Source organism: Cololabis saira, chromosome 1 (genome assembly GCF_033807715.1).
Source record: "Cololabis saira isolate AMF1-May2022 chromosome 1, fColSai1.1, whole genome shotgun sequence".
Lineage (NCBI taxonomy): Eukaryota > Metazoa > Chordata > Actinopteri > Beloniformes > Belonidae > Cololabis > Cololabis saira.
The window spans coordinates 40,087,912-40,114,979 of record NC_084587.1 but is presented as its reverse complement, the minus strand read 5'-3'; the positions used below and the strand labels follow the sequence as shown (position 1 = coordinate 40,114,979).

At 37.4% G+C, this 27,068-nt stretch overlaps 2 protein-coding genes across 4 annotated transcripts in view; both read right to left on the bottom strand.

Moving 5' to 3' along the window:
• myh11a (myosin, heavy chain 11a, smooth muscle) overlaps positions 1-11,071 on the bottom strand; it is a 34,960-nt gene extending 23,889 nt beyond the window's left edge. For all 3 annotated transcript variants that reach the window (XM_061722850.1, XM_061722851.1, XM_061722852.1), the window contains exons 1-4: positions 10,951-11,071; positions 6,888-7,252; positions 6,583-6,739; positions 3,073-3,100 (exon numbers count right to left, since the gene is read on the bottom strand). In XM_061722850.1, coding sequence (XP_061578834.1) covers positions 3,073-3,100; positions 6,583-6,739; positions 6,888-7,229 — 527 coding nt within the window. In that variant the 5' untranslated portion in view covers positions 7,230-7,252; positions 10,951-11,071. The remainder of the gene's footprint in view (positions 1-3,072; positions 3,101-6,582; positions 6,740-6,887; positions 7,253-10,950) is intronic.
• Positions 11,072-20,094: 9,023 nt separating this feature from the next.
• On the bottom strand, positions 20,095-25,498 carry cep20 (centrosomal protein 20). The gene is made up of 4 exons (XM_061732802.1): positions 25,440-25,498; positions 23,672-23,869; positions 23,333-23,417; positions 20,095-22,037 (listed from the first exon to the last, which is right to left on the bottom strand). Exons 1-4 carry the CDS (start codon positions 25,465-25,467, stop codon positions 21,926-21,928), a joined length of 423 nt encoding a protein of 140 aa, XP_061588786.1. The 5' UTR covers positions 25,468-25,498; the 3' UTR covers positions 20,095-21,925.
• Positions 25,499-27,068: the final 1,570 nt, after the last annotated feature.

Genomic DNA, 27,068 nt, shown 5'->3' with positions numbered 1-27,068 from the left:
TCTCATTGAAGTCACTTTGACACCTCCACAGGAAAGAAAAAGATGCAAATTAATAATTTCCAGCAGCCTCATGCAGCTTTAATGCCCCTTCGAATGGTCCACTTCTTTTCCAAACACACATGCACTGAATTAACTTAAAAGAGGAAACTGGTGACCTTGTTGAGACAAAATGTCAACATCTCAAGAATGGATTTAGCAGACTGTAGGAAGCAGACTGTGTGGAGGAAATTGAGGAATACAGTCTCTTTTAGTAACCAGAAGATTCTCACAGGCATGCAAACTGGGTAGATACTGCTGTAATAAAAACATGCAAACATTGCTTTTATTAACTAATTTACTCTTTAATCAAATAGTTATTTTGGCCAATCTAAAATACTATATTTTGCAAAAAATATTTTCTCAGCATTCTTGTTGTCCTGATTGCATTTTATAACATATGACTTAGATAAAGAAGTGGGAATAGTTTAAAGAATAAACTGATAACTTTTTTGCTACAAGCTTCTCAAAACTTAGAAAAACTGTTAATTAATTTTTTATTTTGGAAAACTTGTTAAAATATTTTTGCATGTATTTTCCTCTTATCAGTGAAACTTATTTATCAAGAACTGTCATATAAACAACTGTTTATAGACTATATCTCTTCTCCATACACACAGGACTTTAAGGAAGTTAACCTCTCTTCTCTTCATTATGTGATCTCCTGTTGTCAAGGATGGTGACGTCTTCACTGCTATGTATTTCTAGTGAATTTGACCTATTTTGATGTATACCGGTACACACACATTCTTAGAAAGTCAAGCAGGAAATCTCCAAAATTAAAGAAATTAAGGTTTCCCCTAAAAGCCAAAGAAATTATCTTCATGTTTTTGTCAAAACAAGACTTAAAGTACATGTATGAAAAAATACATGTATTTTCACATATAAGTGCAAAATGTCATTACTCTGTTTTAATGTATAACAAAAGAAACATTTCTATCACTTCTGGCTCCAGCGGCCTGCTGGGACTCAAAAACTCAAACAGCTGCATAGATCGGATGTTTGACAAGAACTAGAGTTTGTCTTTTAGTTTATCAGTTTTAACTTGTAAAGAATGCTTTGTATAAATGTTACTCATTAGCGCCTAAAGCTTCATGCTTAAAACTGCTGTTAATGTCTGTTAACCCATTCAACTGCAGGGACAGGCTGTTTTTCAATCCTGTACTGATAAGAAAACTTAATAGCTGAGGAAATGGCTTGATGTGGAAGAATTTGCTGCATCCTGGTTTTAGCAAATTAAGAGTAGAAAGAGGGAGATCCTTCTTTAAAAAAAATGTGCATTTGCTGAAACCATACTGAGAAGCAACACTGCTGTCATGGACTATCAAGGAAATAATGTAAAATGTATGTTTCTGAGTGGATGTTAATCGGTAGTGGGTGAGTAAAAATGTATTCATTAAGAAGAAACTAATTGTCATTGGTACCAAAAACCAAGGTACTACTTTAACAAAGTCATAAAACTTTTTTGGCTAGTGAAGCACACAAGGCACGACTATACATACTGTATATATATATTCCGAAATTGAAAGCCAAGTTCAGGTCATTCTAAAGATCATCCTATAGCCATCACTGCTAACAAAAAGGACTTGGTTGTCCTTGGCAGTGGCGGATCTAGACTATTTTACATGGGAGGGGGGTCCAGGGGGCTGGCAGAAGGTCCAGACAGGCTGGCGTGGGACAACATCAGCGCTTTATGAGGAAATTCTAACATCTATGTAAACTTCTCTTTGCTGCTCCTTGGAGGGTTTTGGCGAACGCCTTTAGATGAGGTTGCACTGGTGCACCCCTACGGGAGAGAATCAGGCCCACTAAAGAATAGCAATACAATTCTGGGAAAAAAAAAATCTAGATTCTGACTTTAATCTCAGAATTGTATGTTTTTTTTCTTCAGTGGCCCTGATACTCTTCCTTACATCCCCTTGGCATTTTGATATCCCTGAAAAAAATCATGAAAAAAAGACATAGTGACAAATAAAATGACCAAATGCAGCTGACACTGTTTCTCTACTACAGGATGTGGTTAATGGCAATAAGAGATTAAATAAGATGAATTGCAAAGCTTTACACATCTAACCTTAAAACAGAGGATTTTTCTTAGAGCACATTATCTTATTGAGTCTTATGTTTTTCTTATCAATTCAAAATTCCAGTGTAGCAACATATCAATTGGTTCAGCTGAAACTGAGGGTTGTTCCCCTGACTCCCTGCCATCTTTTTCCTCCTCATCGTCATCGCTTTCCTCTTCAGTATTTGTCCCTTTTTCTGAACCTGATACCTTCTCGTCTATCTCTCACACTACTGTCTTTTTCCTCCCTTTTGCTGCTGCTCTGTTCATCCCTCAGTGCCCCTCCCACAACTGAACCTCCTGAATTCTCCTCCATTCTTCTTCTGCTTGCTTCTCCTGGTCGCTCCTTCCTTTTTTGATAAAATAACTTATAATATTGATGTGTTCAAATGGTGTGTTACAGGGAATTATGCACTTGAAGCTGAAACCCAGACTTCACCCAGGCTAACTAAGTATTTTAGAAGCTGAGTAGTCAGAGTAGCAATAAAATTAGGGGGGCAATAGGGGGGCAGCTGCTCCCCTTTGCCCCCCTGTAGATCCGCCCCTGGTCCCTGGGCATCTAACAACACAGTCAAATTCTCAATAACTAGTTTAGATCAAATAAACAAACAAAATGGAGTCAAAACAGTCCAAGAGTTAATCTTGTTCTTCCATCAGGGTCCAGGAAAAACTTCCTGATTGTAGCTCTGAGAGATGAGTGAGGCCATGGCCCTCTGGGAGTGCTGCAAAAGCACGAATACACACCCAGTTTGAACTGGCATAACTCACAGTGAAACATTCTCTGAGAGGTAAAAGGATTTGCTGAAAGGAACATTTGATTTTGATTTGTTGCATTAAAGTGACTGTGTTTTCACACAAACCGATGCTGCGCTCCATTTTGCATTCATGTGAAATGTTAAAAAAAAAAAAAAAAAACAAGATTAGAGGTCATATAACACAAGAGAGTTTAGAGGTGATGGGTTTTCACTTACGTGCAAAGAATGGACTGGTCCTCACGATCTGCAGAAATAAAGAAAGTGACAGCTCTTGGTAATTCTTAGAGTTATTTGATTTTGCAAACATGCACTAGTAACAGAAGTTAATTAGCAGTATTAACCCATCCAAATACAATGATAAACCCAAGGAATGTATAATAACCAAAATGCTCAGCACACTACTTTCTTCAGGAATACAGATTAATCTCCTCTGGGGTTTAAAACACCAGCTGGGAGTGGGTTGTGTAATTTATGAAGGCTCCTCCATGCCTAGGGAAATAAACAACCACCACAAAGACTTTGATTTTTAACCTTACAAAATCAACTCTGTGCTGAGAAATGGGTCACTAACTGCCTCTAAAAATACTCTTGGGAGATTGCACTAAGTCCATTTATGGCTAAACTGTATCTGTAGTCTGTGCCACACTGCGCTGACAATTGTTTGTAAAATAAATCAAACATCCCATGATACAGCCTCTGAGAGAGCATGACACACTTGACCACAACACAGAGTTTACTCAAACAACTCTTCATTCCTGTACAGGAAGAACATATTTGTTCATATATTGCCAGGATGCTGAGTAAAGAACACAGCTTTCCTAAAAAGATCCTCACATCCAAGACCTGCATAAAAAGTAAAAAGCTTTGGCTGACCTGTAAACTAGCATACATGTGCTTTCTCCACTCTCTCTCCACTTCCTAATTAAGGCAGAAGGAGAGGGAAAATGAAATAGCCAGTTTTCTTTTCTTTTGTAGTTTTTGTAAGCTATCCAAAAACAACACATCCTAGTAATGTGTACTTAAAGAGAACTGCACCTCTAAATACACTAGAGGTGCAGCAGAATAGCACATCAGTCATCTTCAGCAGGGGGACAACAAACTAAATATTTTCACTTTTTTTATCTCCTGTACATCAAAGAGTCAAGCACAATTCCTTATGACTGGGACCTTGGCCAAGTTTAAGGCTGAACGTTTCAAAGCTTTAGAGGGTTATCTGGATTTGCTGCTGTTATGCACCACTTCCACTCTATCATGTGAATTGTTCATACCGGAGCACTCACTGTGGAGCATCAGTGCATCATTAGTTCCAACTTCACGGGAACCCCACCTTACGTATCAACAGTATCAACTTTATGCCACCAGAGGGTTTGTTGAGTTTGCAGATTTGCAGCTGTAAACCTCTAAGATATGTATACGTGGCTGAAGCTTTAAAGCTCTGGCATGCAATACATTTAGTTAATCAAAAATATATGAATGATGTTTATTGAGGAAAAACAAGTTTGACCCTTGCAGCGGTCATAGATATTTCATTCAATATGAGACACTCCCTTCTTCCTGCACTTATGTCCAGAGTGAAAATAAAGTTAACACCAAGAAGCCTTGAAGCACATCTATGGTTTAGAATAACATAAACTGTCTTATTCAGTATGACATTTTAGGAGCCCTTTTCAAAGCAATTTTTTTGAATATTTTAAAGTGCAAAAGTTACAAGGTTATTCCAAAAAACTGAAATAGGCAGCTTCATCTTATCTCACATGTTTGCCAATGCCAATCAAATATCAGTCTGAATCAAATGTACTAAATCCAAACTAAGTTACATTTCCTTAAGAATGTACTGTAGAGTAATTTTGGATTTAGCTAGAAAGTATAATAATTCTTCGGGAATGAGCTGAAGCTGTGTTATCCAAAAACATGCACAAACACCAGTCGATCTTCCCTCTTCTTCTTGTTTACTTGTAACACCATATATAAACACTGAAGCTGTGCTGGTAAACAGTTATTTCCTGTGTACTGGTCTGATGGAGGTTAAAATGCTCCAACATGAAGATTTTTTGCAACTGGGGCTGCATTTGTTGAAAGAAAGGAATTATAAAGCTGCACAATTAAAGACCTGATAGGCTATTCATATTGTCAGTGTTGTACTATTGTGTCAGCTCAATTAATTGATTTAGTTTTATTGTCACACAACATTTCAGCTCCAGTCAAGATTTCAGTGTACCTAAACAACCAGGTCTGATGTCAAACTATGTAATAGATGTTTTATCAGTAAAAGTTTTAAAAGGAAAAAAAAAAGTCTAATATTTTATAAAAACGTAGGGATTTGTTTGTGTTGGCATCAAAATCACAAAAACAAATCTTGCATCACTTGTTTGCAGGCCAGAGCTTCAGGAGATGCATGCTGACCTGCAGTCCCCCCTCTGATCATCCCACTGCTGCTTCCACCTGTCTGTGTGGATGTCTGATGGATACCTACTGACATCCTGACCTGCAGTCCCCCCCTCTGACCACCTCAATGTCTGCTGTCTACATCTGCTTATATAGTCATCCCTGTAGTGTGTCTGTGTCCCTCCTTTCTCTGTTCTTCATTCTGTCTGTTTTCTCTTTTCCTGCTCTGTCCAGCTGGCCTCCGGCAGGAGGGTCCCCCCCTCATGATCCAGGTCCTGATCCAGGTTTCTTCCCTCCTAAAGGGGAGTTTTTCCTTGCCACTGTTTGGCTTAAGGTTTTTTTTTACATCAGGGGAGGTTTAAACTGCCATTCGAGGGCCGAAGAACATAACCTCCTATCTGAAAATTTCACTTTTTTGGGAAAACACAAAAAACTGTATAGAATGCTATTTTGTTTTAAGGATACCTATATGGGTGGAAATAACGTACAGACAGGCTGATTAGGTGCAGCCCACCTTGTGATGTCATCTAAAGTGAAAAACACCAGTCAGACAATTTTGCAGATAGGAGGTTATGTTCTTTGGCCCTCGCATTGCTTATCTTTTCTTTTAAAAGGGACATCTATCCTATCATCACAAGAAAAAAAGTATTTTTTACTTATGTAACTAAATAAAAAGGAATCCTAATGAGCAGAGGGGGATTCCTGGAAGAGGAAATGCTTTTCTGCCCTCCACCCACTACTCATCCACATCTCACTTTAAATGTATACTCCACTGAGAGAAAAACCTCATGTCAAGATGGATCAGTGTGCTCGACCCCCAGAAACACAAGAAATTCAGTCCGTGGGAAAAAAGCTGATTTGAAATGACAGCACGGCAGTTTGAGTCCAGAGTCGCTAATCATGTCTCTGCCAAGGCTATTATCATCACCTCTACGGGACACTTACTTTTAGAGACTTTTACTATTTTCCAAACATAAAGTCAACTTATGATGCATTCAGTCTCCAGTGATAGAGCTTAAAAGGCTGCTTTTGGTCTGAACATAGATCACAAGCTCTCTCTGAAAATATGGCACCAACTAGACAAGACCAGATAATTTATAGTTTATATTTATCCCTTTGAATCCAGTAGGTTATCATAAATGCATTTAATATAACAATTCTTATGCAGTGAAGGATGAAAGCTATTTTAGTCTTATTACTCCAGACAAGTCAGATAATAAGGCCGTTGTAGAGCAAAATTGGCCTGAAACACAAGTTTCTGCATAACATCTGTCTCTACAGTCTACAGAGTTTGACTAACTGATAACAAGAGAAAGTGGATCATACAAACAAAAAAATTACCTTGCATCATGTTTCTGTAGGCATTATCAGTTATTGAGTAGATATGAGGGGGGACTTCATGTCGCTTCTTTCCTTTGTACATATCAATGATCTTCCCTGAGTAGATGGGCAGAAATTTATAGGGGTTCACCACCACACAGAACAGGCCGGAGTATGTCTGCAAACAAAACAAAAAAAAAAAAAAAGAGAAGAAAGAAAAAACAAACAAACTTATACTTCTGCCATCGGAGGGAAGCAATGGCAAACATTTCAGTTCCGAAAAACAAAATGACTTGAAGTTATTCCACTCAGCAAGAAATACTTACGTAAATCAGCCCAGAGTAGTACCTCTCGCGGAGATTATGCAACACAGAGGCCTCGTTTAGGCAGGTAAGCTCAGCCATATCCTCCACTTTGCTGAACTTGGGTGGGTTCATCTTCTGGATGTCATCCTTGTTGACTTTCATTTTCTTGCCATTATCAGCCAGCTCCACCAGCACCTCGTCCCCGTGCTCCTCCTTGATACTAGCTGCCTCAAAGCCACTCTTCTCGGTTGGGACCCACACCAGCTTCTTGGCTGCCCAGTCAGCCTGAGCCATCGGGCTGTTGAAGGTGTCTTTGTCAACAAAGAGGAACTTCTCATCCTCACTTGGGGCCTTCTTGGACATATTGGCTTACGGGGTAAGGCCAGCTGCCAAAGAGAAAACATTAGTATAATGTTAAGATGGATGGATGGTAGTGCTGAGCGGTATGACCAAAAATTTATATCACAGTATTTTTCAAAATGATATCGGTTTCACGGTATATCAGGGTATTTTTTTTTCATGCACAACTGTGTGTTAACCACATTTTCTAATGATTTGGAAAGGAAATGCTGCAGTAAATTGGCTTAGAATGGCCTATTTTACTGTCAAATCAAATCAAATAAATTTGATTTAGGCATGCTTTTCAAAGAAAAAAATCTTTTACAAGGTAGAAAATATTTATTGAACATAAAAAACTGAACATTTTTTAATTTCCCAGCATTATGTTGTTTTGGTTCCACCTCCTGGTGAATGTTGGTAAAATTCTTATGGGGTTAGTTTTTGGTTGGCCAACGATTTATGTTTGTGGTGCAACCGGTACGGGAGCGGCCAGTCTATTTCCTTATTTTACAACGCCGTTATTAATTATTCGTTTTTTTCCCACTTATTCCACCGAACACCGAAAGTGTTTTTTTGCCATTTTTGGCGGAACAATTTCGGTTACCGAACAATCGGTGCATCACTACTGCTAAACAGTCCCCTCACAAACGGTGTCCAGCGGCGCTACGTTCCCAACGTTGTGTAGCTACTGTACATACTCACCGGTATTACGGTATATGAAAAATTCATATCATAAGAAAAATAAACACCGGTATTCGGTATGAACCGGTATACCGCCCAGCACTAATGGATGGATGGATGGATGGTAAGTAAAGGAGAAACCAAAAAGAAAACGGCAAGAACAGAGGCAGATACAGAGGTATTACTGTAATATTACGATCATATTCCACATGCAGATAATGACTGTAATAAGTTGGTGTGTAGTGGACTTTATAGGTGGATGATTGTATAGTCAATTGATGCTGGAAAAGAGAGAACATTAAACATTGTGCACAGAGTTAGCTAAAACCTGCATTAACCAAACACTCTCTGGATGTAGGAGACATGTCAGTAAAGTTGCCACTTGCTTGTCATCGTAGCTCAAAGAGTTAACTTGATTCTTTCAGCGTTCTCACAGCCCTCCACCCCCTCTCGACCCTACACTTTCACACAAGCCACATGGGAATCATACAGACATTTCCCTTCCCTACTGTAGATAGGAAGATTGGGGCTGGGGAATTGATTTTAATTACCTCCACAACATTTTGACAACAGGTTTATCTGAAATAACCCAAAAGAATTAATACTCAGTGGCTTTTACTCATACTCAATCACTGAATCATTGCTTAATTGAAACACCAATGTTTTTCTCCCCAATGTCTTTCCTCCTCTATCCCACTATTCCCCTCTGTGTCTCCCACTGGATGCTTCAGTCTCGTGCTGTGATGACCATATAAGGGCCCGTTCTCTGGAGCAGGGTTCTTTTCTATGGAGCTAAACAGCAAGGCAAGTGAACTCCCAAACAAAGTCCTTATAGGGAATAGTATGCCTCTTGCTGGCTTGTTCGTTTACAGCTAAATGATAACACCGAGGCAGAGAGGATGAAGGGGCCTGTTTTTTTTTTCTTTTCTTTTTTTTTCCTCAAACAATCACGCATTGCATGGGTCCTTGGTAGCATTAATTTTAAATGTAACAGTCAGGTTCCTTTATGAACAAGTGTCTGGCTCTTAGCCACGTCTGGGAGTGGTGTCTGCAATGGGAGGTAGTGGAAAATGTAAAACAGAATAAGTGCAGGAATTGTATATGCTATACGATACTAGTCTAATTAAAAACACAGACTTGGTAGCAAATATGTCAAAGACACACAAGTAACTTATGAAAGAAAAACCTTAACTTAGCTGTCGTCCTGGATAAACCCCATATGAAAAAAATACCTACAGAGGAAAAGTGTTTTATCCTCACTGTAAAGTTAAAGCAACAAGGGCACTTTGGGATGGTTTATCCTTCAATTTATCACTCCCCTAAATATTACTATGTTATCTAACATTTGGCCCACTGAGTGTAATAAAATTCTAAAAACAATTTGTGATGGGTCAAATTAGATTGGCCTGTGAACTCTACAGAATAAACTTCCTGGATTAGAGACAATAAATCCCTCTTGTCTTAAGACTGTGACTTTGAATCTCTTTGTACAGTTAGACTGGTGCGTACTGTGACTTGGAAAAAAGCAATAAACCCAAAACGGACTTATTTACCCAAAGTTTGTAATGTACCAAAGGTTAAAAACAAACAAGCAAACAAATATCTCCTCCATTACAAATGCACAAAACAGTACCTCAGAACTAGAACAGGTGCTTTTTCTACTTGTGAAAGCAGCAAGGAATTTAGAGAAATCCTATGAGCCGAGCAGCTTTGATGATAAGCTACTTCTGCAGATAAAAGGTGTTTTCCTGACACGGCCCACATGTTTAAGAATGTTCAGCCAATCAAGCTGGTCCATCTCATCGCCTTTAACTTGACTTATAATTTGACTTAATATCTCTGTCAAGCCTCTTCTCCCATTGTCTGTTGTGGCAACACGGTTTATGCTCAGTCAGAGTATCTTGAAGACAGCCATCTGCAAAAGGGCTGACAGGTTAATACAGACTAATTGAAACTCTAAAGGATGGCAAAGACACGCTTTCATCACAAGGCTACCTACCACGAGACAAAACTACCCACACTCCGTTATTATCAATGTTCACAGCTGTAAGAAAAGCAGTATAAATACAATATTTTAAGCCAAAAACACACTAGAATGACATCACTACCACAGCAACGATTAATCCTATCTTTGTAAACAATCAGTTCAAAGTTATTGGCGTTGATCACAATTCTCAAATACAAAAAACTGGCTACGAGAGTGAAAATATTTTTTAATACCGAATATTTCTGTATTGAAAATAATTACAGTGGAGCAGTAATAACATTCAGTGTTAGTGTATCTACATAGCTATACTATTTTTTCTTGCATACACAATTAGAAAATACAAATAGCACAGCCGCTGACACTATTAATACTACAAATAAACTACCCTTCATTTGCATGATTAAGAGAAGGGATTGCACTAAAATGGGTTCAGGCCTTTAATTTGGAACTTGTCATCAGTCACTTTTATCATCAGCCAGCATCTCATATTAAACCACAGACATTCTTGAAAGGCATGCATCTTAAATCAACCATGTTTGGAAGAGGCCACTATTACAGACACACTTTTACTAAGTAGATAATGGCTTAACTTCCCCTTTATTCCTTACTATACTTCTGCATATTTTAATGTGTAAACCACAATCTTAAACAGACCTTTAATTTCTGCTCAACATTATGTATTCACATACAATAATAACTTTACCGGTTTAACTTTAATAAGTTTACCAGTACACACGTGAAATGTATCATTAGTTAAGACACAAAACACATAATGCATTGTTTACCCGAAACCTTCAAATTTGTCAGAGGATACACTTTAAAATATGGACACATTTAAAAAGTGGAAGCCAATGAGTTTAGATTAATAATATTATCAGTATCAGGTTAAAGGATTTTTCTGAACGTCTTGGATTTGACTTATTAATACAGTTTTGCTGGCAAGATATTGATTTACGTTGTATCTCTTAAACACAAAGAGGATAAACAAGCGCACTTCAACTTGACAAAGTGAGGGAGAGAGAGATCCAACTTGACAGGTGCACTTCAGTATTACTCTTTTATAAACGATATACTCACATCACGTGAAGAAACTTGTAAACAGAAAGGCTTTAGACTTGGAAAGTTGGGGTTAGAAAAGACGTAGTAGATAAGGCACTCCAAAAGCAAACAGTCCAAATGACCCCAGTCAATTTTAAAGCCCAACCATTTAAATTGCGCACTGTTGCGCGAGGGCGGGGCTGCGCGCGCGGGCCCCGCCCCTCCTCCGACGTCACCGAGCAACAGGAACAGTTCGGGAGGCAGCAGACATGCGCACTGCGGTCGCCAGCGACTTCACAGAGGGTGCGAGTTGAATGAGGATGATGAAGATGATGAAAGTGGGGGTGAAATGACAGAGGATGGAAAAAGTCACATTTAATACTAAACCTTAAAATGGAAAACACCCTAACTTCGTAATCCTACTGTTCTGAAGGGATTGGCACCAGCACAAAGAAATGATAGTGTGTAAGGAATCTGGGTTTGATATCAGATCACGGCTGTGCATTAAAGTGGGGTAATACATTTAAGCAACTATTGAAGTAGTGTAATTCAATAAGGAAAATACATCCAGAATAATTAATTATTATTTGACTCCACTGATTTAAGAGGGAACTATAATATTTTTAGTTCTTTTTAGCTACTAGGAGTTTATGTATTATCATAGATTACTGTAAATGTCCTAACAGAATTATATATATATATTATTATATATATATAATAATATATATATATATATAATATTATATATATATATATATATATATATATATATATATATATATATATATATATATATATATATATATATATATAATTAATCAAAAATGAGGTCCATAGTGATTTTTTACTAAATTCAAATGGTAACATTATAATTTATCTGTAAAAAAAAAAAAAAAAAATGTGTAGTACAAGTGTTTCTCAAGTTGTTGCAAAGAGTGTTCCTCCAAACTAAAATCATACAGCAAAGGAGTTCTGAAAGTATATAACAGAACTGTGCAACTTGTCTAGGCAGTTGGATAACATGCAATTACATCAGAGTCCCTAAAAAACAACATATTTAAGAGCTCTAACACAAAAAGCCTTATAGATATATTGAAATCCCTAAGTAAATAAATAATTGTATACGTGCTGAACTGATCTTTTAAAATATTGCTTCTGGAGTACATAATTGTGGAAAAACGGAATATGCATAAGTATACAATGAAGCTGCATCCAGTAAAACCTGGCTGCTGTGTGCTTCAGTCCCTTTCCCTCTAGGGTATAGATTATGCAATCTGTTCCCTCTCCTCATAAGGCAAACAGGCTGTCCTCAGCACAGGACTCCCCTTCCACTGTAATTTCTTGGGAGAGTTTATCGCCGATACTAAACTTGTATTCACGAATGAGTTTCTGTGTGTGTGTGTGTGTGTGTGTGTGTGTGCATCCCATAATTGTTTTCTGTCATTACGCACATCACATTCCACTATTGAAAAGCAGCCATACCCCCTCCATCCCTCTCCTGTGGCATCCCTCCTGCTTCCAGTTTCTTTCCAATGGAACTTCCTATATAAGGACACTGTTCTATTTGCTCCAATAAATCAAGCTGCTGCTTGATGGCTTTGGCCTGTTTTGTACCAGAGACTGAGCGCTGCGCTGCTGTATCAGTATTTGTGTGTATGAACTTGGAGAATCTTCAGACTCCCTCTGGCCAACATCATGGAGTTGGGGTGATGTTCAAGTGAGGTTAAAAAGCAGAAGAGTAGAAGAGAGAGACGAGAAGGAGAAGGGGAAAGAAGGCAGCAGATACAGTGAACACGGATGTTGCAGTGTGTGCCATATAAGGAGAGTAGGGTCTGTATGGAATCTCAGCAGCTTTCTGCAGTACTTTTAAACTCTAGTACAAGCAGCACCAGGCCCCACTGACTAAATATGGTCCAACAGCTAAAATAGGCTTGATGGAAATCATTCTTATCTTTACCTGCAGTGAGTGATGACATATAAATGATTTATCAGTGTTTGGTTTGTGAAAGCACCCATCAGAGGAACAATGTACAATATATGTATTATCTTATTACCAGATATTTGTGAAATAATACACCAAAAAACTTGATGTCAATTCTTCACATATGTGTTGAGGATCAGGATCATTACTCCAAAAGTGTGCGACAAAGTTGCTTTTAATACGGTACTCTTTTTAATTGGATGTATTGTGATCCATGGATAGTGCTTTCAGTGCAGGGGGGTTGGGTGTCCTAACAAAATGAATCGGTCTCAACCAGTTATAAGATGTGGGGAAAAAACCTGCAACTGTGACCAGCAGCTCCTTGGCACGATCAATAATGCTGGAGAAAGGCTGCATATCAAAGAGGGCAGTAGGCCAGTCTATGTTCACATATGAAAACTCTCTTACATTCAATGTAGAAATTGAATGACTTAAACATTTTTATTTACATCATAAAGTCAATTCAAATCACACTTTAAAATCTTTATTTAAAAAAATAAATAAAAAATTGCAACCTTGAATTGTACGACCCACATTTTAGCTCGTCTATTAAACTACATCAATCCCCATTTCAAGAATAGTTGTAAATATGGATGTTCTCAAAATATATTCAACATTTTAAGTGGATCAAAACATTTAATCAAAGTTGTCCTATGATGAGAACAGATATTGTCCATCATGTAAATGTGTTTTTATCCACTTCAAATGTCCACTACTGTAAGAAAGAAAGTCTTGGGCAAGTCAAAAATCTCATCTCATTTATATTCATTCCCATGTCCACAGATGGTCATCAGTTGGACAGAAAGTATGTTTATGGATATGTTTGACCCTCAAGGAATGCAATTGCATTCTAATTTGAGCTCAGAGGCAGACATCAGTTTCTGCTGCAGACAAAAGACCACTGAAGTTAATGCTATTTGCACAGCTGTTTCTTTTGCACATATAATGTAGTTAGTAGATGATTTATTTATTTATTTCAAACCTATTACCTATATACCTGAAACTGCCTTTATGGAGCATCACAATCTCATCTGCTGCCACAGCAGCAGTAAAGATGAAACGATCAGAGGTGGACAGAGTACTAGACCCCAGTACTTGAGTAAGAGTACAAATACTACTGGTCAAAATTTACTCTGTTACAAGTAAAAGTAGCTCAGTCAAAATATTACTCGAGTAAGAGTAGAAAAGTACTTGCTTTTAAAGGTACTTAAGTATCCAAAAGTAAATGCTTTTAAATTTACTTTAAGTAAAAGTAAGAGTAAGAGTAAATTTCTTATTTTCCACATGAGTAAATTACTATATTTTTTCTAAATTAATTTAAGGATCTTTTAACTATTGTTTCTGAGAATTCGATGTTGAGTTGTTGAAAGCAGAGAGGTAGTTCTGCTTCGGCAGACACAATAAACATTTGAAAATAAATGTCTGTGGTTTGTCTGTGCCCTCGTTTTTTACTCGGTCGAACTCAAACATTGAGTTAAGATACGGCCAAGGATTTTGTGAAAGTCCCTGCTCCGAGTCCGGCTCATTATCAGACTCAGACGACTCAGCGGATTGTCTTTCTTCTCCTGACGCAGGCGTAGCCGTTGTTGCGGCTCTGTCTTGACTTGTTGCGGCTCTGTCTTGACAAACGCAGGCTACTTTGGCGGTATCGTTTTGAGGAGGCCTGACGTATTTCCGCTTTACGTACATCCCAGTGGAGAGCGTGCACTGTGATAGGTCTCCTCCTTTGACAAAAACAGCTTGGGTCCAATAGGATTTTAGGGAAGAAGAAAAAAGAGCAGACCTGAAAGTAACGAGTACTTTTCAGCCTTCCTAGAAATTTACTCGAGTAAAAGTAAAAATATTTGTCTCGGAAATGTATTCAAGTAAGAGTAATAAGTACCAAAGAAATCTAATACTCAAGTAAAGTACAAATCCTCTGGATACTCACTCACTCACTCACTCACTCACTCACTCACTCACTCACTCACTCACTCACTCACTCACTCACTCACTCACTCACTCACTCACTCACTCACTCACTCACTCACTCACTCACTCACTCACTCACTTACTTACTTACAGAATAAGAGTCCTCAAGCTGTGGCTGTACTGTGCTTTCAGAATAAGAGTCCGTTCCGCGCATAGGGTACGCGGCGACGCGCAACGTACCGGGCGCGTCGCCGCGTGCCCTACGCCATAAGCTACGCCGTACCCTACGGCGTAAGCTCTTTGTCGATTTAACGCAGAACCATAATTCAGGCTTGATAAGTCAGCGCTGTCTTCTGGACTCACGGAGGAATACGCCTCCTGCGCTTTGCCCGCCAGTAGGCTACACCCTGATGCAGGAGCCCAGTCCCCATCTGACCAGCCTCTCGCCTTATTACCTGCTCAAACAGGAGTTTCCCCGCTAGTCTACAAGCACAACCCCCCCGTCTGCGCTCCCGGCGAGTCTCCATGCGGCACCGCGGTGCGTATTTACGCACCAACCGCCGCTACTGCAGTCACGCCATCTACGCTTCGGAGAGGCGCAGTCGCGCTATCTGCGCTTGGAAATCGATTGCGCGTTTACAGCGCGTTGTACGGTAAAGCGTGTGGATGGCTTCAAAACGGTTATTATTATTATTTTCACGTCTTGAAATAGATACATATGTCATTCCTTTTTGTAGTTTTACTAAAGTCTAACAAAATGATAAAAAAAAAAAAAACAAAAAAAAAAACAATCCCATTCAGAATCCCCTTTCTATATAGGCAGATTTCAAAAATTCATAAAAAAATCTAATCAAATACTAGTCAGCACACTGTAAGATATTCTTGTTCAGCATGTCCTCAAGTACCTCTGACATCATTTTCAAGTTCTTTTACCCTAGCATTTTCTAATAATTACATCCCAAAATCATACCCAATACACATGAATATAGGCAGATTAAAAAAATTCATAAAAAAATCTAATCAAATACTAGTCAGCACACTGTAAGATATTCTTGTTCAGCATGTCCTCAAGTACCTCTGACATCATTTTCAAGTTCTTTTACCTTAGCATTTTCTAATAATTACATCCCAAAATCATACCCAATACACATGAATATAGGCAGATTAAAAAAATTCATAAAAAAATCAAATCAAATACTAGTCAGCACACTGTAAGATATTCTTGTTCAGCATGTCCTCAAGTACCTCTGACATCATTTTCAAGTTCTTTTACCCTAGCATTTTCTAATAATTACATCCTAAAATCATACCCAATACACATGAATATAGGCAGATTAAAAAAATTCATAAAAAAATCAAATCAAATACTAGTCAGCACACTGTAAGATATTCTTGTTCAGCATGTCCTCAAGTACCTCTGACATCATTTTCAAGTTCTTTTACCCTAGCATTTTCTAATAATTACATCCCAAAATCATACTGAATACACAGGAATATAGGCAGATTTCAAAAATTCATAAAAAAATCTAATCAAATACTAGTCAGCACACTGTAAGTTATTATTGTTCAGCATGTCCTCAAGTACCTCTGACATCATTTTCAAGTTCTTTTACCCTAGCATTTTACTAAAGTCTAACAAAATGATAAAAAAAAAACCACTGCGGAAGAGTGGAACTGTCTCAACTGCACAAAGTAGAATTTTTTAGCATATGCTGCAATTTTGTTTTACTCATCTGAGAGCTGTTGTCTGTTAAGTTGTGCTCTTGAGTGGAAGCTGAGAAAGTGTTTTTTCTTTTAACTCAATTTGTGTAATAACAATATATTTTCCTTGTGTTCCAAACATATTGGTGACTATTCAAAACATTGGTATTGACCAAAAATAAAGAAAAGAAAACCCATCTGAAAATAGGGTGACGTCAGTGAACCTGTAGTGCCTTGTCTTTATTTATGCTAACTTGGTGGTATGGTGAATTCACTTGAATTGTTGATATTTTCTACATTCAGCATAATGAATATGTGTGCCATAAGCAAATTACTACTACTACTACTACTACTACTACTACTACTACTACTACTACTACTACTACTACTACTACTAATAATAATAATAATAATACAATAATAATAATAATAATAAAAACAATAATACTATAATCAGTTAGACTTAAATGACCATTTTAGAATACTTGGCCTACTTTGTTATTGAAAATTTCAGCAGTTGTTCAACATGAAATTTGTATCTGGATTACCTGGGGACAAGTTATAAAAGATTTTACTTGAATTTTCTAATGATATTGTAATATATAGAACTGAATGTGCATCTGATATCAATTTACCATCCAAATATTTCAAATATTTAAAAAAAAATCTGCAGTAATTCAACATGACACTCATGAGCTAAAGAGTTTTTAATTACATTATTCACTTTTTAGATTGCTCACTGTCTGGTGATAATTTCAATTTGGTTAAGTCTCTTCCCTGTTTGGCAGTAGTGTTTCTGTGCTTTTGCGATTACGTTCAAATCTGATGAAGAGACTAAAAACCAGATCTGCTATCCATCCTTTTACCCGGATCTTGGGTCCACATGTCTATTGTTACAATGGTAAAGCCACACCTACAGCACACACAAGGCAGAGGCATGATGAGAATTAGGGAAGACTTTAATAAGCCAAACATCAAAATCCAATTGACAGTTTGATCAAGACCAGGTTACCTCAAAACCCAGTGACAGTCATGGCACCTCAAGAGAGCAGTGGATGAATGCATGTCCACACGTCCCAACAGACTGAAGCAAGAGTGGACCAGCATTCCTCCACAAAGATGATAAAATCGTACAAAAAATTAGAACATTAAAAATCTCAGACCATAAGAGGACCAGGAATAAGTTGAACTCTGTCTGCAGATAGTTTGATGTCTTCACCTGGACAATGAATTTGAATGAATATGAATTTTTTAAATCTGCCTATATTCCTGTGTATTGGGTATGATTTTAGGATGTAATTATTAGAAAATGCTAGGGTAAAAGAACTTGAAAATGATTTCAGAGGTACTTGAGGACATGCTGAACAAGAATATCTTACAGTGTGCTGACTAGTATTTGATTTGATTTTTTTATGAATTTTTTTAATCTGCCTATATTCATGTGTATTGGGTATGATTTTAGGATGTAATTATTAGAAAATGCTAGGGTAAAAGAACTTGAAAATGATGTCAGAGGTACTTGAGGACATGCTGAACAAGAATATCTTACAGTGTGCTGACTAGTATTTGATTTGATTTTTTTATGAATTTTTTTAATCTGCCTATATAGAAATGAATGGGATTCTGAATGGGATTGTTTTTTTTTTTTATCATTTTGTTAGACTTTAGTAAAATGCTAGGGTAAAAGAACTTGAAAATGATGTCAGAGGTACTTGAGGACATGCTGAACAAGAATATCTTACAGTGTGCTGACTAGTATTTGATTTGATTTTTTTATGAATTTTTGAAATCTGCCTATATAGAAATGAAGGGGATTCTGAATGGGATTGTTTTTTTTTTTTTGTTTTTTTTTTATCATTTTGTTAGACTTTAGTAAAACTACAAAAAGGAATGACATATGTATCTATTTCAAGACGTGAAAATAATAATAATAACCGTTTTGAAGCCGTCCACACGCTTTACCGTACAACGCGCTGTAGACGCGCAATCGATTTCCAAGCGCAGATAGCGCGACTGCGCCTCTCCGAAGCGTAGATGGCGTGACCGCAGTCCGCCGCTGGACCAGGAAGGCAACCGCAGAACCGGTGTTCTGCCAATTTCTGCTGCTTTGCCAAAAAATGCTACCAAATGGGTTTCTACCTTTGTACTGTGTTTTACTCCCTAGCCCACTTCCTTTTCCCCCGAAGTGGCCCTTGTCTCTTGCCAGGCCGTGATTGTAAATAAGAATGTTCTTAATGACCTGCCTGGTTAAATAAAGGCCAATGACTGAATGAATATTAAATAAAGCAATAGAATTGGATTTTTTTCTCTTTATCGTATAATGTTCACAAAGTGTAATGCAATTCATGTCATGGGTAGTGTATTTTGAAGGATCAAATACTCAACATCCCATTTTATTAATTTTACATCGTGCAAGAAATCAACTGCGGTCACGCCATCTACGCTTCGGAGAGGCGCAGCCGCGCTATCTGCGCTTGGAAATCGAATGCGCGTCTACAGCGCGTTGTACGGTAAAGCGTGTGGACGGCTTCAAAACGGTTATTATTATTATTTTCATGTCTTGAAATAGATACATATGTCATTCCTTTTTGTAGTTTTACTAAAGTCTAACAAAATGATAAAAAAACAAAAAAAAAACAATCGCCCATTCAGAATCCCCTTCATTTCTATATAGGCAGATTTAGAAAATTAATAAAAAAAATCAAATCAAATTGTATTCAGCACACTGTAAGATATTCTTATTCAGCATGTCCTCAAGTACCTCTGACATCATTTTCAAGTTCTTTTACTGTAGCATTTTCTAATAATTACATGCTTAAATCATACCCAATACACAGGAATATAGGCAGATTAAAAAAATTAATAAAAAAATCAAATTGGGGATACCAAAGGGGAAAGCCACTACAGCCTACCAGGAGAAACTCCTCCCCGCCCCACGAAACTGATGCGCACAGGAAACCCTCACCTGTCACCTGGCTCACCTGCCATCTGCTTGAACACCAACAACCGGCCTCAAGACTAGGACTCCCCCCCACCAAACTCCAGATAAAACAAATGACTCAAAACCACCCCAAAAACACTGCACTTTTTTCCCTCAAATAACAAATGACACAGATTTACCAAAGAGTCAACCTCTAACAAATGCCTCCCCTAGAAAAATTAAAAATGCATAACAGCGAGCTACAAAACACAGTACGATAGAAACTGTTAATAACCAACCCCCAAAATGCACACTAAACCGGGAACAAAAACTGACCAGCCCCCATTTTTGTCACAACCTGGGCACTGGGCCATGACAAAAACGGAGAGGCCAAGTGCAGATAAAAATAAAATGTTTATTTTGGTAACTCAAACAATAAAAATAAGCAAATAAAAGTGGAAACAGTGCTGGTAGGGAAAAGTGCCAAGACACTGCCACTGGAGACCTTTTATCCTATGGCTCTTATATAGGATACCAGTGCTTCCAATGTGACTGGCTGCAGCAAGAGAGAGACAGACATGCATTACAGCAATCAACCCAGCACACAGTGAGGGGGTCACCAACTCACAATCAGAAATAAGGATAAAAAAAATTAAATACAAAAAAAATATTGACGGTGTTGTGGATAATCCAAAAATGAAAGGCCGTACACAGTAAATTGTGTGTTGCATTTCACCTCCTTGGAGGTGAAATGCAACTGCTGTGAGCTTGTTAGAGAAGATGCCTCGCTGGTGATGTGGGATGCATCCTGTGTGGAATTTAAATGTGTTGCTGTATTTTTCTTCTTGTTGTAAGTACATTTTTGTTGGGTGAGGGTTTTGGTTTTCTTATTATTCATTGCTCTTTTCTGAACATCCAATACAATTGATTGCTCTGTTATGATACCCTTAAGAAAATCTGAAAACAAACACAATTATTGAAGTTGTAAGTACTTTGTAGCCTCTTGTAGGTTTCGAAGAACACAATAGGAAAATACACAAACAAGAAAGAGAGTGTAAGCAGTATCATCTGGACAGGGAGTAAGCGCATGTGCAGGCAGTACTTCTTAATGATCACAATAAATCTTTATGAAACCAAATTGGAATAAATAGCAAACCCAGGTACAAAGGTGCAGATGCTTAGTTGTGTTTCATACTGACACAATGATAGTTTACATGTCATAGTAATCTTAGTTATTTCAGTCACTGTTCAGGTGCAATTTCAACTGTCATGTGATCAAAATCTGCAAAAAGCAAAAGGTTTAACAATCTATTCTTACAAATACATTTAAATGAAATGCACATCACACACTGCATAACTTTGTTTGAGTTCCTAAAGCTTAAAATAGGTTACCGGTACAACAACAAAATGACAATCTGTGCCACTGTTTCACCCACAGTGTTAATATTGAGATACAACACATCAGCTATATATAAATTATATCACTACAGCTTTTTTGAAATCAGCTCATATCTTGTTTGAATATTGTCCCGAAAACTATTTATTTTCATTGGCTTCTAGACCCAGTTATGCAAATTGAGAGGGTTCATATCAAACAGTTTTACTTTTTATTTGTTGTTAGTTTAGCTGTGGTGTAGTTATTTAATTACATCAGTTCTTAGTTTAATATTAATTGCTGAAATTCCTTTTTTTTTTTTATCATTACAATTGTCCCGCACTTTGGTAAATTTCTTGTTTCAAATGTGCTACATGGATAACTTTTGAATTGACTTGGCATATTATGTTTTCACCGAATCGTTCAAATATTACCTGTTTGTAGGTCAAACCTTTTGACATGTCTCCATAAACAATCATTTACAATAAAAAAAACATGCTTTTATAAGGAAGGCATGGAAGAGTGTTTTTATTTACAATGGCAGAGGTAAACAAGGGCAGCAACTGCTCTATAACAGGTTTAAGAAAACATGACTGAGCAACCCTCAGCTTTCAGCTTTAAGTGATGTGAAACTGCCACCAAGTGGACCACGATAAAAATAGCACTTCCACTGATTTAAAGTTGTGTACAAATAAAATATTTATTTTGAAGGCTTAAAAAAAACAGTGAAAAAACCCCAAACATTTGTAAAACACAACAGAAAAGGCATTAGTGAACTTAATCTGATCCTTAAATTAGTAGGAAAACAAAGCTTAAATAGAGTGGCATCACTTCGAAACTAAAGTTGCTGGTCTTAATTGGTCTGAAATGAAAAAAATCTATATATGAACACAAAACATAAGGCCCAGCTATGGAAATCATTTAGCAATTCATAAAAACTACACAAACTAATAACCCTGGATTATACATGTTCTAATGCTTCAGGATTACAACATGAACACTGTGGACAAGAGGCACCTGGGAGATTTCAGTAGGTTCACAGTTTCACACAACTTCAAGTCATCCACGGGTCTGCCAAAGCTCTTTGTACCCATGAGCATCACAAGTCACCAGGGCATCATCCAATTTATACATCAGGACCAGGAGCTACGTGACCGACGGCAGCACCGCGGAGAACCACCTTGGCTCCGTTATCGCCGTTGTTGAGGAAGTGAGACACCAATCCATACAGAAGAGGTCTGTAACATTAGAAAGCACTATGATTACCATTTGGGGGATACTTTTTAAATACGGTATGTCCAGTACTCGAGTTGTAAAAAAAAAAAATCAGGGGGTATGGTGGATTTTATCATATGGGGACAGATAATTTGTGCTGATTACAATAATATAATATAATATAATATATTAAAAATAACAGCACTGACCAAAACACCTGCAGAAATACTGCAGGAATGACATAGCAGCAGTTAAATGCAGCCTTCTGTAAGCTTTAAATATCCACTGGGCTTACATCAAATACATCAAAACACAAAAATAAAAAACAGTTTTCTGAACTTATCAATATGACTCTGTCCTTCACAGGATAAGTAAAATAGATCACTGCAAAAACTTAAAATCTTAACAAGAATATTTGTCTCGTTAAAATGTCTCATTTTAGTAAAAAAATCTTATTACACTTAAAACAAGTCTCATCACTGGAAAAAACAACAATTTTCCCCTGTTTCAAGTAGTTTTTACTTGAACTAAGTAGAAAAATCTGCCAGTGGAACAAGATTTTTTTGCATATAATGAGATGATAAATCTTGTCCCACTGGCAGATTTTCCTACTTATTTAAAGTGAAAATTTACTTGAAACAGGTGAAAATTGTCAAATAAGTTAATTTTCTGGTGTTATTTTTCTGGTGATGACTCTAAATGTTGAAATAGCAGTAAAACCACATTCATTGATGAAAAGACATAAGGGATGGAAAGGGGGGGTGGCAGTTTTACAAGGGGGATGATTTGGACCGTTTTTATTTCAGGGGGGGATGCCGTCCCCCCTCATCCCCCCTCAACTCGAGTACTGGGTATGTCAAGCAATGGTAGACAGACAAACTGTGTTGACAAATGAAGCTCTGATCCTGTAGTTATTTTAATACTGTTGTTTTCAGTTGGTCCTGGTGTCACAGGAGATGAAACATAATGGACAAAGGCAGATGATGGCCCTTCTTCCACAAGCTGGGGCACAGTAACACATGTTCCTTCCCCAAAATTCAAAGTTAAAATATTTTAGGCCATCTGTTTAAAAATGTAGGTGATACGTTTTTAAATAGGGTATCCAAAAGATGGCAGGACAGTCCCCTCACTAAAAGTCCCCCAAACAATGATGGGGCCAAGCGAAATTTCTTAAAAATGCAATCGGAATTAAAGTATGTTCATCTGTGATGATTCACTATGTCCTTGATGATCAAACCAAGAGAGTTCAGTACATCTTTATACATTGTTTTTGACAGGAAAATGTAGTGGTATTCTGCAGACTCTGATGTACACTTACACAGACTTGGAGCTTGCATCCTCTGAAACTTTCAGCTGGTTTGCCAGGAACTGTCTGTCCAAGGGAGCCTCGGGTTGTCCTGACTCTGAGAAAACAAAACATTGCTGAGGAAATAAGATATTTTGCTCTATAATACACAGATTACACACAGTCTGAGTCTGTAAGTATTTGTAAATATTACTGATTTCATGTCAATGTTTTAACTTGTTTACAATAAAGTAACTATCAATATTCATGCAGTAAACCTGCAAAGGTCGTCTTTACGAGATATGGCCTCTCAGCAACACAAGTAAAACCATTTCACTATAAAAAACAGTGTAGTCTGGTGTCGTCACCCACCTGCTGTAAGCACCGATGCCGTGTACCTGTACCTGTTGAACTCCAGGTACTCTCGGATGAGCTCGTTTAGGAGCAGGTTGGCGTGGGAGAGCTGCGGGCGCGGTTCACGTGGCTCATCCAGGGCGCTGAAAACCTCGGCCCGGATCCGAGCCTTGAGCTGGTCCAGGACACCACGGGACTCCAGCGTTTCCCTCACGGCTGAAAGATTCACATTGTTACATCACAGCGCTCTGTCAGACCTAGGGTTGCCATCTCCCTGAACAGTAAATAAGGGACACCTCATCAGCAGGGCCGGTGTCGTGATTGCCTGCCAGAATCTGATTTCTCCCCTGAAAATGGGTCTTTTTACCTGCCAAAAATTGATTGAAGGCCAAATACAGTTAATGAAATGTTGTTTCTACCTGAATATGATTTGATCTCATTCTTGAGCTTCATAATATAAACACTAGAGCTCACAGGATTGCTTTTAACTCTTTTAAAGGACCATTACAACACAAAATAGGCATTTTCACCTGCCAAAAATTGATTGAAGGCAAAATACAGTTAATGAAAAGTTGTTTCTGCCTAAATATGACTTGATCTCATTCTTGAGCCTCATAATCTGAAAATTTGACGTTTTAGCGCTATCGTTCAACGGGCTGCTGTGCGCGCTCCCTCGGCCAGAAATCAGAAGAAATCAGATTCTGGCAGGCAATCACTTTTTGGCACGACACCGGCCCTGCTGATGAGGTGTTCCTTATTTATTGTTCAGGGAGAAGGCAACCCTACGGCCAACCCGATTGTCTTCACCCTTCCTGGTGTGGTGAATTTTTTTAGCCCCTTTTTTTGTGAGTGAAACGATTTTTTTTAACTATTTGACTCAAACCTGAATTGAATTAGATGCATATTTTTGAATGCCATGAACACATGGAAAACAAATTATTATCCAGCAATTCACTTTAATACAAAATAACAAAATGAACTGAATAAAATAAGTATCTTTCTTAAACAGAAACCTGCCCTGCTTAACTTAAAATTGTATAAATTAATATAAAACAATAGAAAGAAAGCAGAACATCCATTCTGTAATAGTGCACATGTTTAGTGCAATAACAAAAGTGCAAACAGAAAGTCTGTAGAAAACATATTTGTGCCTCAAAGGCCATGACTGTAGGCTACAGTTGTAGTAAAACAGAAAAAATAACTTATGAACTCAACAGCTCAATGTTATTTTCCATTGGCATTTTATGACTATTTTTTGGATCTCACAGTAATATGGGACTAAGTGCGTCTCTAAGTTTATAAATACAGGACGATTCCGTTTTTCAAGGGACGGTTGGCAACCCTAGTCAGACCACATGTCAAGTTTTTTAACTTATTTTATTTTGACAGAAACATTCTGCTAAACATCAGGTGGACCACACCAAGTACTCTGCTCAAATAGCCGTAAAGCACACCGTAAGGTCGTGTAAAGTATATATGTTTTAATATATAAAGGATTCCGCTTTACTTGACTGCAGTGCATGTTTTGGTGAGAGGTCTCTTCCATGGATGTGGAGAATGAATGAATCAGTAATGAATCATTTAGCGACATTCCCCTCCTGAAAGCTAGTTTAGCTGGGTTAGTCTTCTCCATGAAGACTGATTACAAAAGGGGTGTCAGCTAATCCTTATTCGTGGCTGCTGCAGGGGAAATTTATAAGGGCGAACATGGCTTGATATACGATAGAAAAACTTTTTCAAAAAGCAAGTACTTTGGCTGTAAAATGATAACAGGAGCGAGCCTTACCACACTTGAGCTCAGTGATCGTCGCCATTGCAACCAGTGTAAACAACCGCAGCTCACTGGTTAGGTCGGCAGACTGGTGCCATCTAGCGACAGGGCTTTGTAACTACAACCTGGGCTGTACGAGACTGCAGTTTTATAATAGAAAAAAATAAATAAAATAAAAATCATTATTTGCAACTAAAGTACGACACTGTTTATGCCAGGGAGTATTGTCTTACATATTGCATTTTAGCAATTAGAAAACAATATATATATATATATATATATATATATATATATATATATATAGGGGCTGATTATAACGTTACAAATGTTTAGAAAATGTGTAAAAGATTGTACTAGCTTCTATTACTTTCTTGTTCTTAATGTCTTGAATTATAATGCCATATTGTTTTATTTCTTGAAGTGTTGAAGTGAAATAAATTAACTCCCCCAGTCTGGCCTTCGGCAGGAGGGTCCCCCCTTATGAGCCTGGTCCTGCTCAAGGTTTCTTCCCTCCTAAAGGGGAGTTTTTCCTTGCCACTGCTTGGCTTGATGCTTTTCTCCCACTATGGGAGTTTTTACCTGCCATTGTTTATATAATAATTGCTCGGGGGTTTATGTTTATGTTTATGTTTATGTTCATGTTCTGGATCTCTGGAAAGCGTCTAGAGACAACATCTGTTGTATTAGACGCTATATAAATAAAATTGAATTGAATTGAATTGAAATGTTCAAATCTTGGTTTGGAGTGTGTCCATCTCTTCTTATTAATGTGGAATTTATCCAAACAGAAGATTAATTAAACAAAAAGAATAAAGTCTTAGTCATTTTAGCTGTCTTCACAACATATAAGATTATATATAAATAAATTGGTATACATACATTTTACAAATAAGTGACATATTTTTTCTTCCACAGCTCCATGGAACGAACAGGAATATTTGATATCGAGAGCAAATCTATGTAAAGTTCTCTTAAATGGATATATCTGATGTAATATTTTGAAAAATATTACAAAGAAAGAAACTACCTTTAGTTTGTTGTTAAAGCAATATTTATTCCCATTTTACCCCCAAATAAGTCCATCCCTTTATGTTTTTTTAATATTACATAATACACTTTCCGATACTGACTTTTGTTCTTCCAGATACAATAATAATTTACATCCCAGTTGGCATTGCTAATGACAGGGCAGTTTACACAGGCCTAGAAAATTCCTTCAGCATTAGATAATAAGACTGCCATTTAATGAAACATCTTTCATCAACCACGTGGAAAATATTTTTCAGTAATTCAGTTCAGTTGATGCAGTACTATCTTTCTGTGGAAATACAACATATTTATTCAAGGTCATTTTCAGAACGGACACCCATTAAAATTCCTTTATACACGTGATTGCCTTGCTTATTTTTGTTTATTAGATTAGATTATTCGATTTCCTTAGTGCCACAATGGGGACATTTCCATCATTACAGCAGCAAGAGAAAAGAAAAAAAGGATACCAAAGTAGTAATATAAAAAATATAAACAGTATAAAAAAAAGCATATGCAGTTTTTACTTTTTTAATTTACCCGACTGAAGTATTGATATTGCACATTAATATTTTTTAATGCACATGGATCAGTTAAACTGTTGTCTAAGTGAGT

Bases quoted from the DNA above. Each gene is read 5' to 3' on its own strand.
- cep20 (XM_061732802.1), bottom strand. From the start codon at position 25,467: ATGGCGACGATCACTGAGCTCAAGTGTG. The intron at 23,870-25,439 runs GTAAGGCTCGCT...TGAATCTTTCAG, and splicing joins GATCACTGAGCTCAAGTGTG to CCGTGAGGGAAACGCTGGAG. The intron at 23,418-23,671 runs GTGGGTGACGAC...TTGTTTTCTCAG, and splicing joins GGCATCGGTGCTTACAGCAG to AGTCAGGACAACCCGAGGCT.